Source organism: Carassius auratus, chromosome 13 (genome assembly GCF_003368295.1).
Source record: "Carassius auratus strain Wakin chromosome 13, ASM336829v1, whole genome shotgun sequence".
NCBI classification, from domain to species: Eukaryota; Metazoa; Chordata; class Actinopteri; order Cypriniformes; family Cyprinidae; genus Carassius; species Carassius auratus.
The window spans coordinates 22,596,701-22,608,395 of NC_039255.1; the positions used below are offsets into that span (position 1 = coordinate 22,596,701).

The window sequence follows — 11,695 nt, forward strand, 5'->3', positions numbered from 1 at the left end:
ACACTGCATTACAAAACTTAACTCAGAACACAAATTCTCAAACGGAAAATAAACTAAAGTAAAAGAACAGAAGTATAGTTTGACGAGACTAGGTGGTGTTTCTTCTCATCGTGGCTAAATAGCAGCAGTCGTGCAGGCCGAAGCACGATAGAACCGCGCTCCAAGAACGCTAACAGTGATGACTAAAAGCAAACTAAAAGCAGGCATGACTAATAGCAGAAGCAAAGCTAAAAGCTAAATTTGATGGTGTCCTGAGTATTTAAACTGGCCTGTTGGCCACACCTCAAATGTTGTCTTGACCAATCAGATATTTTCTTTGCTCTGGGGTATCATAAATCATATGTTATCTCTTAAGCATGTGGTCTGCATTTTCTCGCTCTTGCAGGGTCTAATTTTGGACATGATTCCTATAACAAGAATATGATACATTTTACAAATAACTGATGGTCAGGACTGTTTCAAGCTAACAGATTCAAACACGTACACACTAAACATGAATATGTATCCTTAAGCTATCCAATAGTTATTAAAAGACATACACAATAAGTGATTATAACATGATAGTCAAATGTGTGGGTTACATATAAATGAATATGGAGTTAAGCGATGGACTGATATTCATTTATAAGTCATTTTGAGTTCATTTTGGTCCCTTTATATCTAGAAAAGACTGTGCCATTCTCTGATATAAAGATTTCTGTGGAGACCAGAGGTTAAGAGGTCCCCTTAGGAATTTCAGTCTGGTTCTGCTAGGTGGGGGGAAGTCAATCCAAGCATCTTGTGTATTACTCGCATGGGTTTACATGTGATGTCCGGCGTTGCATCTTGATTACTTGCCCCAAATTTGACAATCTCTTCTCCGAATTGAAATTGTCAGTAATTGTTCTAATGGTGTTAATGTCGAAAGCTGTTCTGTGAAAGAGTTGGTTGGATGGTTAACTTGTTTCTTACTTGTGGCACTAGGAATGAATTACAACATCCTGTTGCCTTTCTGAGGAATTCGGCTCGTGCTTCAACCACAGTCCTGATCGACTCTTTAATTTGTCTGGTTCGGGTCTGATACACTACAGCTCCAAGATGATTGTATTTCCTGGACTCAAAGTATTGAAAATATCTCCCCTGTGGGGAACACAAGAGCTTCGTTCCAATGAGTCCCTGCCATTAAAATCCTGTGACTCATATAAGTGGAAAAGCATGACAAAAAGCCATCAGCCTTATTTTCAGATTCCCCACTTCTGCTTCGCTTGAATTGAAACTCTCTTTGTAAGGGTACAGGGGTGAGGCGTCAAATTGTTTACAGACATTGTAATGGGCCTAATGTGGGACTAAATCACACAATAAGAAAACCTTGTTTTTTGTTTTTTAAAGATGAGCCATAGTGTGCCATAATCATCAAAAGGACTGAATTGAGCTTGAGTTTGTTTAATGAGGCATAAGATCCCATTATAGGGTCATTGCCAAAATGAATAATAACCACCTATAGAAAACAACTCTGAAGAGCAAATTCACAAAAATAAATAAATATTAATAATAATAACAATTTGTTTCTTTGCTAACCCTACACTTCATAAAAAAGAGCTAGCATTATTTTAATACACTGCCTGCACATGTCGTCCCTTTGTAATGAGCAGCTGATATTAACATTTTAATTGGTATTTTGCAGAAATTGTTTGGGTTTGATGCAAGCTGCAATTTATGTGGTGGCAGATTTATTTTATTTTATTTTTTCTAGTGGTAATGGAGGTGTGAGCACATGGTGTCAGTATGCATTGGGCACACTTAATCTGTCCCTCATCCTGCTGAGGAGTGAAAGACTGCATCGGCACTCGTACATGATTGACAGCTGGCTCTACACACTGAAGCACATACTTGTTTAGTTCCCTCTGTGATAGAAGCTGGACTAAACTACTTCTGCAGCATTTTACTGATTGCAACATTCTTCTAATCAGACATCTCCTCACACAATCATCACTCAAATACCTGCTGGCTATCAGAAATTCAGACACACACACATAGGGGTGCACACATACGTTTCCACTCAGTGGAAAGTAGAGCAGGATGGATTCAGCTTTTCAGATGAAATTGAACAGATGACAGGAATGACCTTAACTCCACTGTCAAAATGTGGCCTATTTTTATACTCTCGGGCCAGACTCAGAGATAATCATCTGGTATAAATTATGAGTCTTCCATTTTACTAATTTCACACTGCAAAATGATCAGTGTAACTGCAGATTATTGGAGAAATGTTTCAAGAGTGAACAACTAAAAATGAATTATATTATACTGAAGGAATAAGGAACTCGTATGGATTTTAGTTTGGCTAGACACTGTAATTTTGAGTGTGGGTGTTTTTGAGAATGTATTTTTCAAAATTAGAGGGGTGAATGATTGACACAAAGACACGCAGCAGCACGTATTAAATGGACCGTGCTTCTATTCTGGAACAGTAGTCAATACAAAATGTCATTAAAATGAAAAAAGGTAGCAAAATAGAAATGTATTTTTTTTATAATAATAATAATAATAACACATAACAGTAAACATTCTTTTCCAGGGCCACTTAGATACATTATTGCTTAAAGTATGCATTGTGGTGATATACATTTATCAGTCATGGTATATGATAAAAGCTTATGTGTTTTCATAAAAAAAAAAAATAAATAAAAAAATAAAAAAAATAAATAAAGACTGTTTTGATCGCCCACTTTTGTGGAATGTGCACTCTCTAGTGGTAATAAATGAAATGACAAACACTAAGGGAACAGCTAAAATGGAACCTGTCACAAAACATGTTGACACACAGGAAGTCATTTTAGTATGAGGAGAGATCTTCATGCATTCAGGACTAGAAAAACATTGTACTAACTTCTAGATCACATATGAGAATATATAAAGGGCCTTAATAATCACAAACAAATGAGGATATGGTCCTCTCCTTTTTATATATTAATAACCTTCAAACGAACAAAATATACCAGGCTGAATTTAATTGCACATTTATGTTTATAAAACATGTTCATGTTTTACAGTATACCATATTCAGAACAAAAAAAGGGAAATATATTTTAGCAACAATCAGTGTTACTCAGGTTATCACTTTTGTTTGGGATCTACTTGTTTATTTAGTTTTACCTGCTAAACAGCATTCTTAAACCACTGAGGTTTCAACGACTTGGGAGAAAATGAAAGTAATATTATTCCGCAGCGCACACCAGAGACCTCAACCCAACCTTGGAAAGATTTTGAAAAGAAAACCTACTGAGATGGCCTACCAAGCTTCATTTACAGAAGAAGATCTGCACTGCCCTGTGTGCTTTGAGCTCTTCACCAACCCTGTGGTTCTGGAATGCAGCCATAGTTTCTGCAAGACATGCATTGACAACTGCTGGAACGGTCAGTTCAAAAGAGTATGCCCTGTTTGTAGGACGCCATGTCTCAGTGAAAGGCCTCCGGCTAGTTTGGTTCTGAGGAACATAGTGGAGAGTTTTCGAGTCAGGCAACAGTCTAGTTTAGAAAGGACAGAACAATCCATGGAAGAGAGTCAAGAGACGGAATCAACACAGAGTCCTGAGGAGCGCTGTAGTGTGCATAAAAAGAGATTCTTCTTCTTTTGCGAGGATGACCAGGAGGCTTTGTGTATGGTTTGTCAGCGATCTAAGAAGCACAAGGACCATCAAATTATTCCACTGGAGGAAGCTGTCCAAGAACTTAAGGTCTTGTAAAATATTAAATTTCAAGCATATAGATGCTTATGCAGTGATTATTATTGTAAGTACACTAAATCAAGCTGCAACGGTTCTGTAGTAAAAACAAGTGTATTTGTGTATTTTGCATCCTCAAAACTGTTTAAAGGGTCAAAGCATGAGGATTTTATTTATTCATTTATTATTGTCACTTTAAAATAATGTCCTATTAGTTAAAGCTGAGGTATGTCACTTTTGCCTCTCTATCGCCATCTCTGTTTGAAACATGAAATGTCTCTTGCGACCTACATAATATAACCTCTGTTCCCTGAGAGAAGGGGATGAGACACTTTGGGGTTATCCCCTCCTTTCTCAAATCTACTGAAGCCTTATGAAATCTTGCTGGAGACAATTTGCCCGCCAATGGCGTTCAAGTTCACGAAATAGAGGCGGGTTTACTCAGCTAATAGATATTAGGTAAACTTAGTTCATATTACTTACCTACGTTATCAAATGGAAAAGTATTCTAAAGGGTTACCGTTTTTGTAGTTAATTGTATTATGCTGTAACTTAAAACTTCAAAAGTATAAAAAATGACTATATATTGAAAAATAAATGTGAAAAATTTGCAGACATATGTTTAACAAAACAGTGAATGGCAGGAAAGGCAGGTAAAACAGAAAAAAAGGTTCTTCCAGCCAATAAACAAATGCAGGCAGGACCGGAAACTTTAGGTTACTTATGTAACCCCGGTTCTCTGATAAAATTAGTAAGGTATCTCACAATGGGAATCGCCTCAGGTGTTACCAATCCTGGAAGCACCAATTACACCACGTCTGTCAGTTGACAGACCAATCACGACCCTCGCCTCCCTAGTATAGACCACTGCATGACGGTCCCCACTTCATTCTCAGCTTATCTCTTTCCCGTGCTACTGCAAGGAGGGCAGTGTGGTGAGATTGGTGGTGACCTTGCACTCCACGAGGTGGCTAACCCACGGGCACTATGAGCCTTCAGCCCCTCTGTAGGACTTAGACCCATGCTATTATAACAACATATATTAGCTTCCACCAGCCAGTGGGACAGGCGCTGATGAGAAATAGGTTTACTTTTATTAGAATCAGCCCATGAAACAAATAACTGATTACTTTTGCTTAATCCATACATCCTGTCAACATAGTGACACAACGCACAGACAGGGCACAAACAATGAAGCTGCTCGTCTTCCGGCGAGGACATAGGGGACGATGAAAAGCCAGTAAATCCACCTGTCTACAGGCGAAAGTTGACTTGCTCACCTTAGGCACAGACGCTGGGTTTGTCTTGAGAGATACTCCCGAGAAATCCTGTTCAGATGCCACGCACCCCTCATAAACCTGCACACAAGCGGGTGTTGGCCTATAGTATTCCTGTCAATCCCCACATGGCAAGCAGAAATTGTAGCAAGATAAACCTTAATGGTAGAGAAGGCTCTCCCCTTATGTAAAAGTTCTTGCAGAAAACACAACACCTCTGCCACTGAACATTGAAAAGGTACAGTTTGCCTTTGCGCACACCACAATTCAGTCACAGGGATGATGAAACAACGGGAGAGGCCTAATGGAGTTGGAGGTGTACTGGCCTACTTTCACCACTTGAGGTCTTCCAGTGAGGAAATCAAGAATCCAGTTGCAGAGTGAAGAATTCAGGCCGAGGTCCATGAGTTTAGAAGCTAGCTTTATGGGGACTATAGTATTAAAAGCTGAGCTATAGACTATAAATAGCAGCCTTACACAGTTCCCGTTATTGCTGTCAATGTGTGTGAGAGAAGAGTGCAGGATGTGAGAGATGGCATCATCAGTGGATCTGTTTGGGCGATAGGCAAACTGAAGAGGGTCTAAAGTATCTGGGATGGAGGAGCAGATGACGTTTTTAACCAGTCCCTCGAAGACCTTCATGACTATTGATGTGAGGGCAACTGGACGATAGTCATTCAGACAAGAGGGTTTATTGTTCTTAGTCACAGGAATGATGAAAGATTTTTTGAAGGAGGTGGGAACCACCAATGTAGCAAGAGACTCATTAAAAATGGATGTAAACAAATGCGATGCTTTATACTCGCTCATGTTTCCTGACAGAAGATTGGTGTTATAAGCAGCAGTGCATTTGTTTACTGCTGCACGGATTGTTCTGTCCACCCACGGTTTCTGATTAGAGAAGGTCCTTATAGTTATTGTATCCTAGCATGTTTATAAAGCTTAATGCTACATCCGTGAACTCGCTGACATCAGATGAACTTGCCCAGAACATGTCCCAGTCTACGTCATCAAGAGCTGCCTGTAGCATGGCTTCTGAGTGGGCGGACCATCACGTCACCACCCCCTCCACCGGGGGATCTTGAATGAGCGGTGGCATAGTCCGATTTGCCGAAAGCCGGTAGTGAGCGAGCTTTGTAGGCATTCTTAAACTGAGTGTAGCAATGATCCAGTGTATTTGGCCCACTGGTTGGACAGGATACATGTTGATAAAAATTAGGAATAACTTGCCCGAGCTTGGCTTGGCCATGATGGGTTGGAGAATAAAGTGTCCTGAAACAAGTCAGTGAAGCGGTATCCAATGTACAAAAGTGTTTCTTTGTCATAAATGATCAGTGCAGAGTTTATGTGTGTAAAAAGAGAAAGCAAAAGTAGTTAAAAAAGTAAAAATACAATCTAAGCAGAGCGACCTGGACGGCGACCAGACTCAGCAGCACCATCTTGAGTCAGGATTTCTGTACCCTGACTGACCCCCCTGGAAGGAGAGGTAAACCCTGGACGGATGGGTTGAAGTGGCCCAGCAGTAGGCTTCCTGGTAAGGCATGATTCAAAGACTTCCCCATCCTTCTTGTGCAAGTCGTACAGCTGACACATATTTGTCATTGCAGTTCTAAAAAGGGCTTTCGGCTCTGCTGGGGCATTGAGAAAATCTGCCTTCTCCCTTTCTGATAAGCCGATCAGGCCCAACCACAGAGCCCTTGATGAACACAGGTTGAGATCTGCAATGACGTAGATCTCTTCCCGGGTGACCCAGCATCTATCTGCCTCCCCATCTCCTTCTTGAGCTCAGCTTGGTATGCTGTGAGCAGTGACGTGGCATTTAGGGCTCTGACAGCCAGGGCAGAGGAGCAGTAAATTTCACCACAACGTGCCTCTTGATAATGGGTCTTACCGCAAATTATTACAGTAAATGCTCCGACATCGTGACAATCCATACACCACTTAACGTGAGGGAATATTAAGAGAAAAAGCTGTAACCTCTCAATAAAGAAAATGAGAACCTGTCTTGACGTGCTGGTCCCCAATGCAAAATAAAAAACAGCAGAAAGAAAATATTCACTTTAACAGAGAGATTTTCCCATCCAAATAGCAGCCAACGCGGTGACGTATCTAAAAGTCGGCTCGTCCCTGCTGAGGATAGCTTCCAAAAGATCTTCATGGGGAAGAGAACGAGAATGAGTTGGGGACCGTTATGCAGTGGTATATATTGGAGAGTCAACCGAGAGATGTGGTGAATAGGTGCTTCCAGGATTGGTCACGTCCGAGGCAATTCCCATAGTGATATTCCAAACGAATGTTTGAAAGAGAACTAGGGTTTAAAAACTATGAAAGCAATACTGACTCACTTACAATAAATTGGCAGGCAGAAACACATAATCCATCAGAAAAGCAATGTAATCCTAGACAAAACAAATAGGATAAGACTTAACAAACAGTGCAGCAGGACTGGTGCTGGTAATAGCTGGGAAACACAATCTGGCAGACTACAGGAGAATGAGGACGATGTAAATAGAGAGAAAATGTGATACAAATAAAAAAAAACTTGATATCTGTAAACAAAAACAAGCACACATGAAAAATAGAGAAAAAATATAATTTTTTATCCATTACAAATGACTACCTTGGGGTCCAAGGAATGTAGATTTTAGATGAGGGGTAGGATACGGCATTGTTCTCACACCTGAACCTTAATAAATAAGTTTCCAACTTCAGAAAAAGGTGAGGCTCTCATTAAGGCCACTTAAGGAGGATCTAATGACCTTCCAGACACAAAAGGAAGAGTGTCTTAGGACAACACGGCTCATCAAGGTACTGACCACAATCACCAGAGACATAGTGTAACTTCTGTCACATTAAATGAGATACACTGACTGAAATTTTTTCCCACAGGAACAAACCAAACTCACTAGGAATTTGATCAAAAAGGATTTTGAGCAGATGCATCACTTCCTGCGGTTGGAGGAATCGGCACGGATCTCAATGCTGGAAGATGAAGCAGAGATGAAAGGTGAAATCATGCAGGAGAAACTGGAGGATCTCAGCAATAAAATAGTCAGCTTCTCGGACACCATCCAAAACAAAGAGACAGATCTAGAAAGGGAAGATATCCAGTTCCTCCAGGTAACCAGACAATAATGGATAAAACATGCAGTGCTTCTTGTGAGACACTTACCTCTAAAAAATATTTTCAGTAATTTATGCTATTTAAGTTTGCAATATTTATTGTAATTTTTGTTTCCTCCATTCCTTATAGGCTTATAAAAGCTACACCGACAGGTAATATGAGAGTGTATCTGAAAACATTTGCGCTCGCACACACACACACACACACACATACGATTTATTGAATTCTGCTGCTAATTACACGTAATGTACGTACCTGAAAAATAAAGGACTGTTTTATTTGTATACAGTATATTATGTGTATTTGTAGTGTGTATCTTTATTCTAATTTTAATGACAAATATTCTTATCTTCACCCACTTTGGCCTAAATATCTACCATTCTTCATTAATATTATTCAATATTTTGTTACCTTGTAAGGTACCTTTGTACCTTTGTTTTAAAAATAGGGAATTTGGTTTGGCTGTACTGCTCAGACAACTTGCAAAACAGTAAAACCAACATGAAAAAGATAAAATCAAGAATTGTGATATTCCTGAAAAAAAAGGACGCCCCTAATAGTACATTGTTTCGAATCAATAATTTTGATTTTATTTTATTTTTTACTGAGAACACAACCTGGAAATGTTCTTGACAGTTTTCTAAGATTCACTCATATATTCATCCATGTTATTTAAATAAACCAGTATGTTCTCTTCTGTTATGAATATGTTAAGGTATATCATCAATGTAAATTATTAGATCAATTTTATGTTGCAGTGTTCCTTACAATCCTCAAGACTCCAAAGTTTTAGTGCCAGATTCTCTTGTAGATGTCGCTAAACACCTGGGAAACCTGAAGTTTAAAGTGTGGGAGAAGATGTTGGGACAAGTGCAGTACAGTAAGTGTTAGGATCATTTAAGGTGTGTTCACACTTAGCAGGTTTGGTTTGATTAAAACAATAGCAATAGCTCTGTTTGTACAGTTAATTTGAAGAAGTGTGAGCGCTGCCATTTGAAATATTCATTATAAAAGCTGTCAAGGCATGATATGAGTTATGACAGTATCCATATGCTTTTGTTATGTATATTTAGATTCTGAGTTAAGAAACCAAGTAAAAGAAGTGTAAACACACTCTTAGATTCATTGAACTCTGTGAGAAAAAGAGCATTTTCAACCCTTTCTACATGGACTTAAACTGTTGCACATTTCAGGTCCCATAATAATGGATCCAAACACTGCAGCGAAATGGCTAAAACTGTCTGAGGACTTGACCAGTGTACATTACGGAGAGTTACAGTCAGACATCCCAGATAACCCAGAGCGCTTTGACCTCTGTGTTTGCGTTCTGGGTAACGAAACTCTCGACGCAGGGGTACACTGCTGGGAGGTGGAGGTGGCGAATAAGACTAAATGGGACTTGGGTGTTGTGATGGAGTCTGTGAGCCATCAGGGCATTCTTAATGTCAACTCCGAATGTGGATTTTGGACTCTGGCTTTAAGAGAGGGTGGCCAATACAGTGCCAGTACAAAACCGTGGACTAGACTCTGCTTGAAAAGAAAACCACATAGGATCCGTGTCTGCTTGAACAACAACAAAAAGGAAATCTCCTTTTATGACCCACTTGACATGACTCATATCTACACCTTCTCAAGTCTGCCCACCAAAAAGCTCATTCCTTTCTTCTCTCCATGTGTGAGCGAGCAGGGCAGTAATACTGAGCCGTTGAGAGTTGTGCCAGTGAAGGTGGCAGTAACCATCACTCCAGAACCAACTGACTGAACATACCAACATTCTCAAGATATCCCATAGACTTTACATTATACATGTCACATACAACAAAGTACCAAAATGACCATGGCTTTAATGTATTGTTTTTGGACTTCTGGCATAAATATGAAGCATCTTTTCATAAGCCTATTCATAGTTTTCAAAGACCTGGCGGGCAAAACATCCATAACTGCATCAGAAGTCTGTCAATTTTCAATCTGTTTCCAATCCACTAATATTTAGATCATGTCTCCGAAGAATAAAACAAAGATATGTGAAGAAAATGCTTGTTTTGGCCATTTGCAATTCATAAAAAACACCAATGGCAAACATTCTATTTAAACAGCATGCCATTCTAAAATGATTAATGTGAAAACACTTAAAGTGCCTTTAAAGCAGTGATATTAAAAGATCATATTCAGTACAGGCCTTATTGATGGTGCGTGCTGTGTACAAGCAGATGAGCCTGGAATATGAACGCAATGCGCTACATGGCTAAATGTTTTCTTTATAACTGTTTGGTATGAGTAAGAAAATTGCACATCACTATGTTCATCTGCTTGTCTGTGTAAAGTATGTATCATCAATAAAGTGTATACTGAATTTACTACATTATTACTTAATGCAAACCTCATAAAAATCAGCAGTGGGGATTCCTGTAAAGGTGTAATGTCACTTGAAAACTATGAATTGGCTTATATTTATATTGCTTTATATTTATTTGTTTTTGTGTGTTTGTGTGATGCCAAAGATCTATAATACATTTAGATACAGTTTCATTAAGTAAATACCATACATACTGTTAAATATATGTATCAAGTAAAGATTCACAGCAATGCAACAGCATGGGAGAGAAAGGTTTCTTTTGACACTCTGATAATCTTATTTAATCTTTATTATAATCATTGCTATTATATTTAAAATTTAAATATTCATGTAAATAGTGTTAATTTACTTATTAGGAATGTCATTTTACCCTTTTTTCGACTCATATAATATGGAAATGAGAGCACATGGTGATCTGTCTATATTATATTATTTTATAGAGGCAGTTTCTCAGAGGCATTTACTCAAAGAGGCTGCTTGTTTTCTGTGTTGTATCAGGTATGTGTTCTGCTTTGTTATTCTCATAACCATAGGAAAATGTTTATTATTCATTACATCTGTCTGTATGTCAAGCACAGCAGGCACATCATATCCTTCTTAACTTCCAGTTACAACCAGCTCATTATCTGATCATCATGTGCTGGATTCACTTACACTGATGCACTGATATCACTCACAGCACAGGATTACCCACAACAGAAGCGTTCCCAGATGACACAGCATTAAAGAGTTCTGTTTACAGATAAACACAATGTTCTCACACGTAGTGTTGATCTCAGGAATGTGAACTGGTGGGAAATGAAGTGTGACAGAGGTAGTGAACGGCAGCTGTCTTTGTATGCTTCATGCATCATTAAAGTGTCAGCAGTGGGAGTGGTGGTGTTCGCATACAGTAGATCAGGGGTGTCAAATTCAGTTCCTGGAAAGCTTTAGGCTGCAGCCCTGCAGAAATCCAAAACCAATACCTTGGCTTTCAAATAAGCTTGAAGGACTTGATTAGCTGGATCAGGTGCTTTTAATCAGGGTTGAATCTAAACTGCTTTCTAGGAACTGAGCTTGAGATGCCTGACCGATGAAAAAGATAAAGGGGCGGGTTTACTGTTTGTTTGTTTAGATTTTTTCTAGGCTTGATTGTGTTTATTGGGTGCAGTCTAACATGTGTTCATGCTTTATTAAAAAAAAAAAAAATCTTAATTTTCACATAATTTACCTTCATTCCACACCAATCTGTCCC

The 11,695-nt window shown here is 39.0% G+C and overlaps 1 protein-coding gene across 1 annotated transcript; it reads left to right on the top strand.

Moving 5' to 3' along the window:
* Positions 1–3,203: 3,203 nt before the first annotated feature.
* On the top strand, positions 3,204–10,480 carry LOC113113042 (zinc-binding protein A33-like). The gene is made up of 6 exons (XM_026279155.1): positions 3,204–3,716; positions 7,694–7,789; positions 7,871–8,101; positions 8,235–8,257; positions 8,864–8,985; positions 9,299–10,480. The coding sequence occupies exons 1-6, from the start codon at positions 3,267–3,269 to the stop codon at positions 9,865–9,867; spliced, it is 1,491 nt and encodes a 496-aa protein (XP_026134940.1). The 5' UTR covers positions 3,204–3,266; the 3' UTR covers positions 9,868–10,480.
* Positions 10,481–11,695: the final 1,215 nt, after the last annotated feature.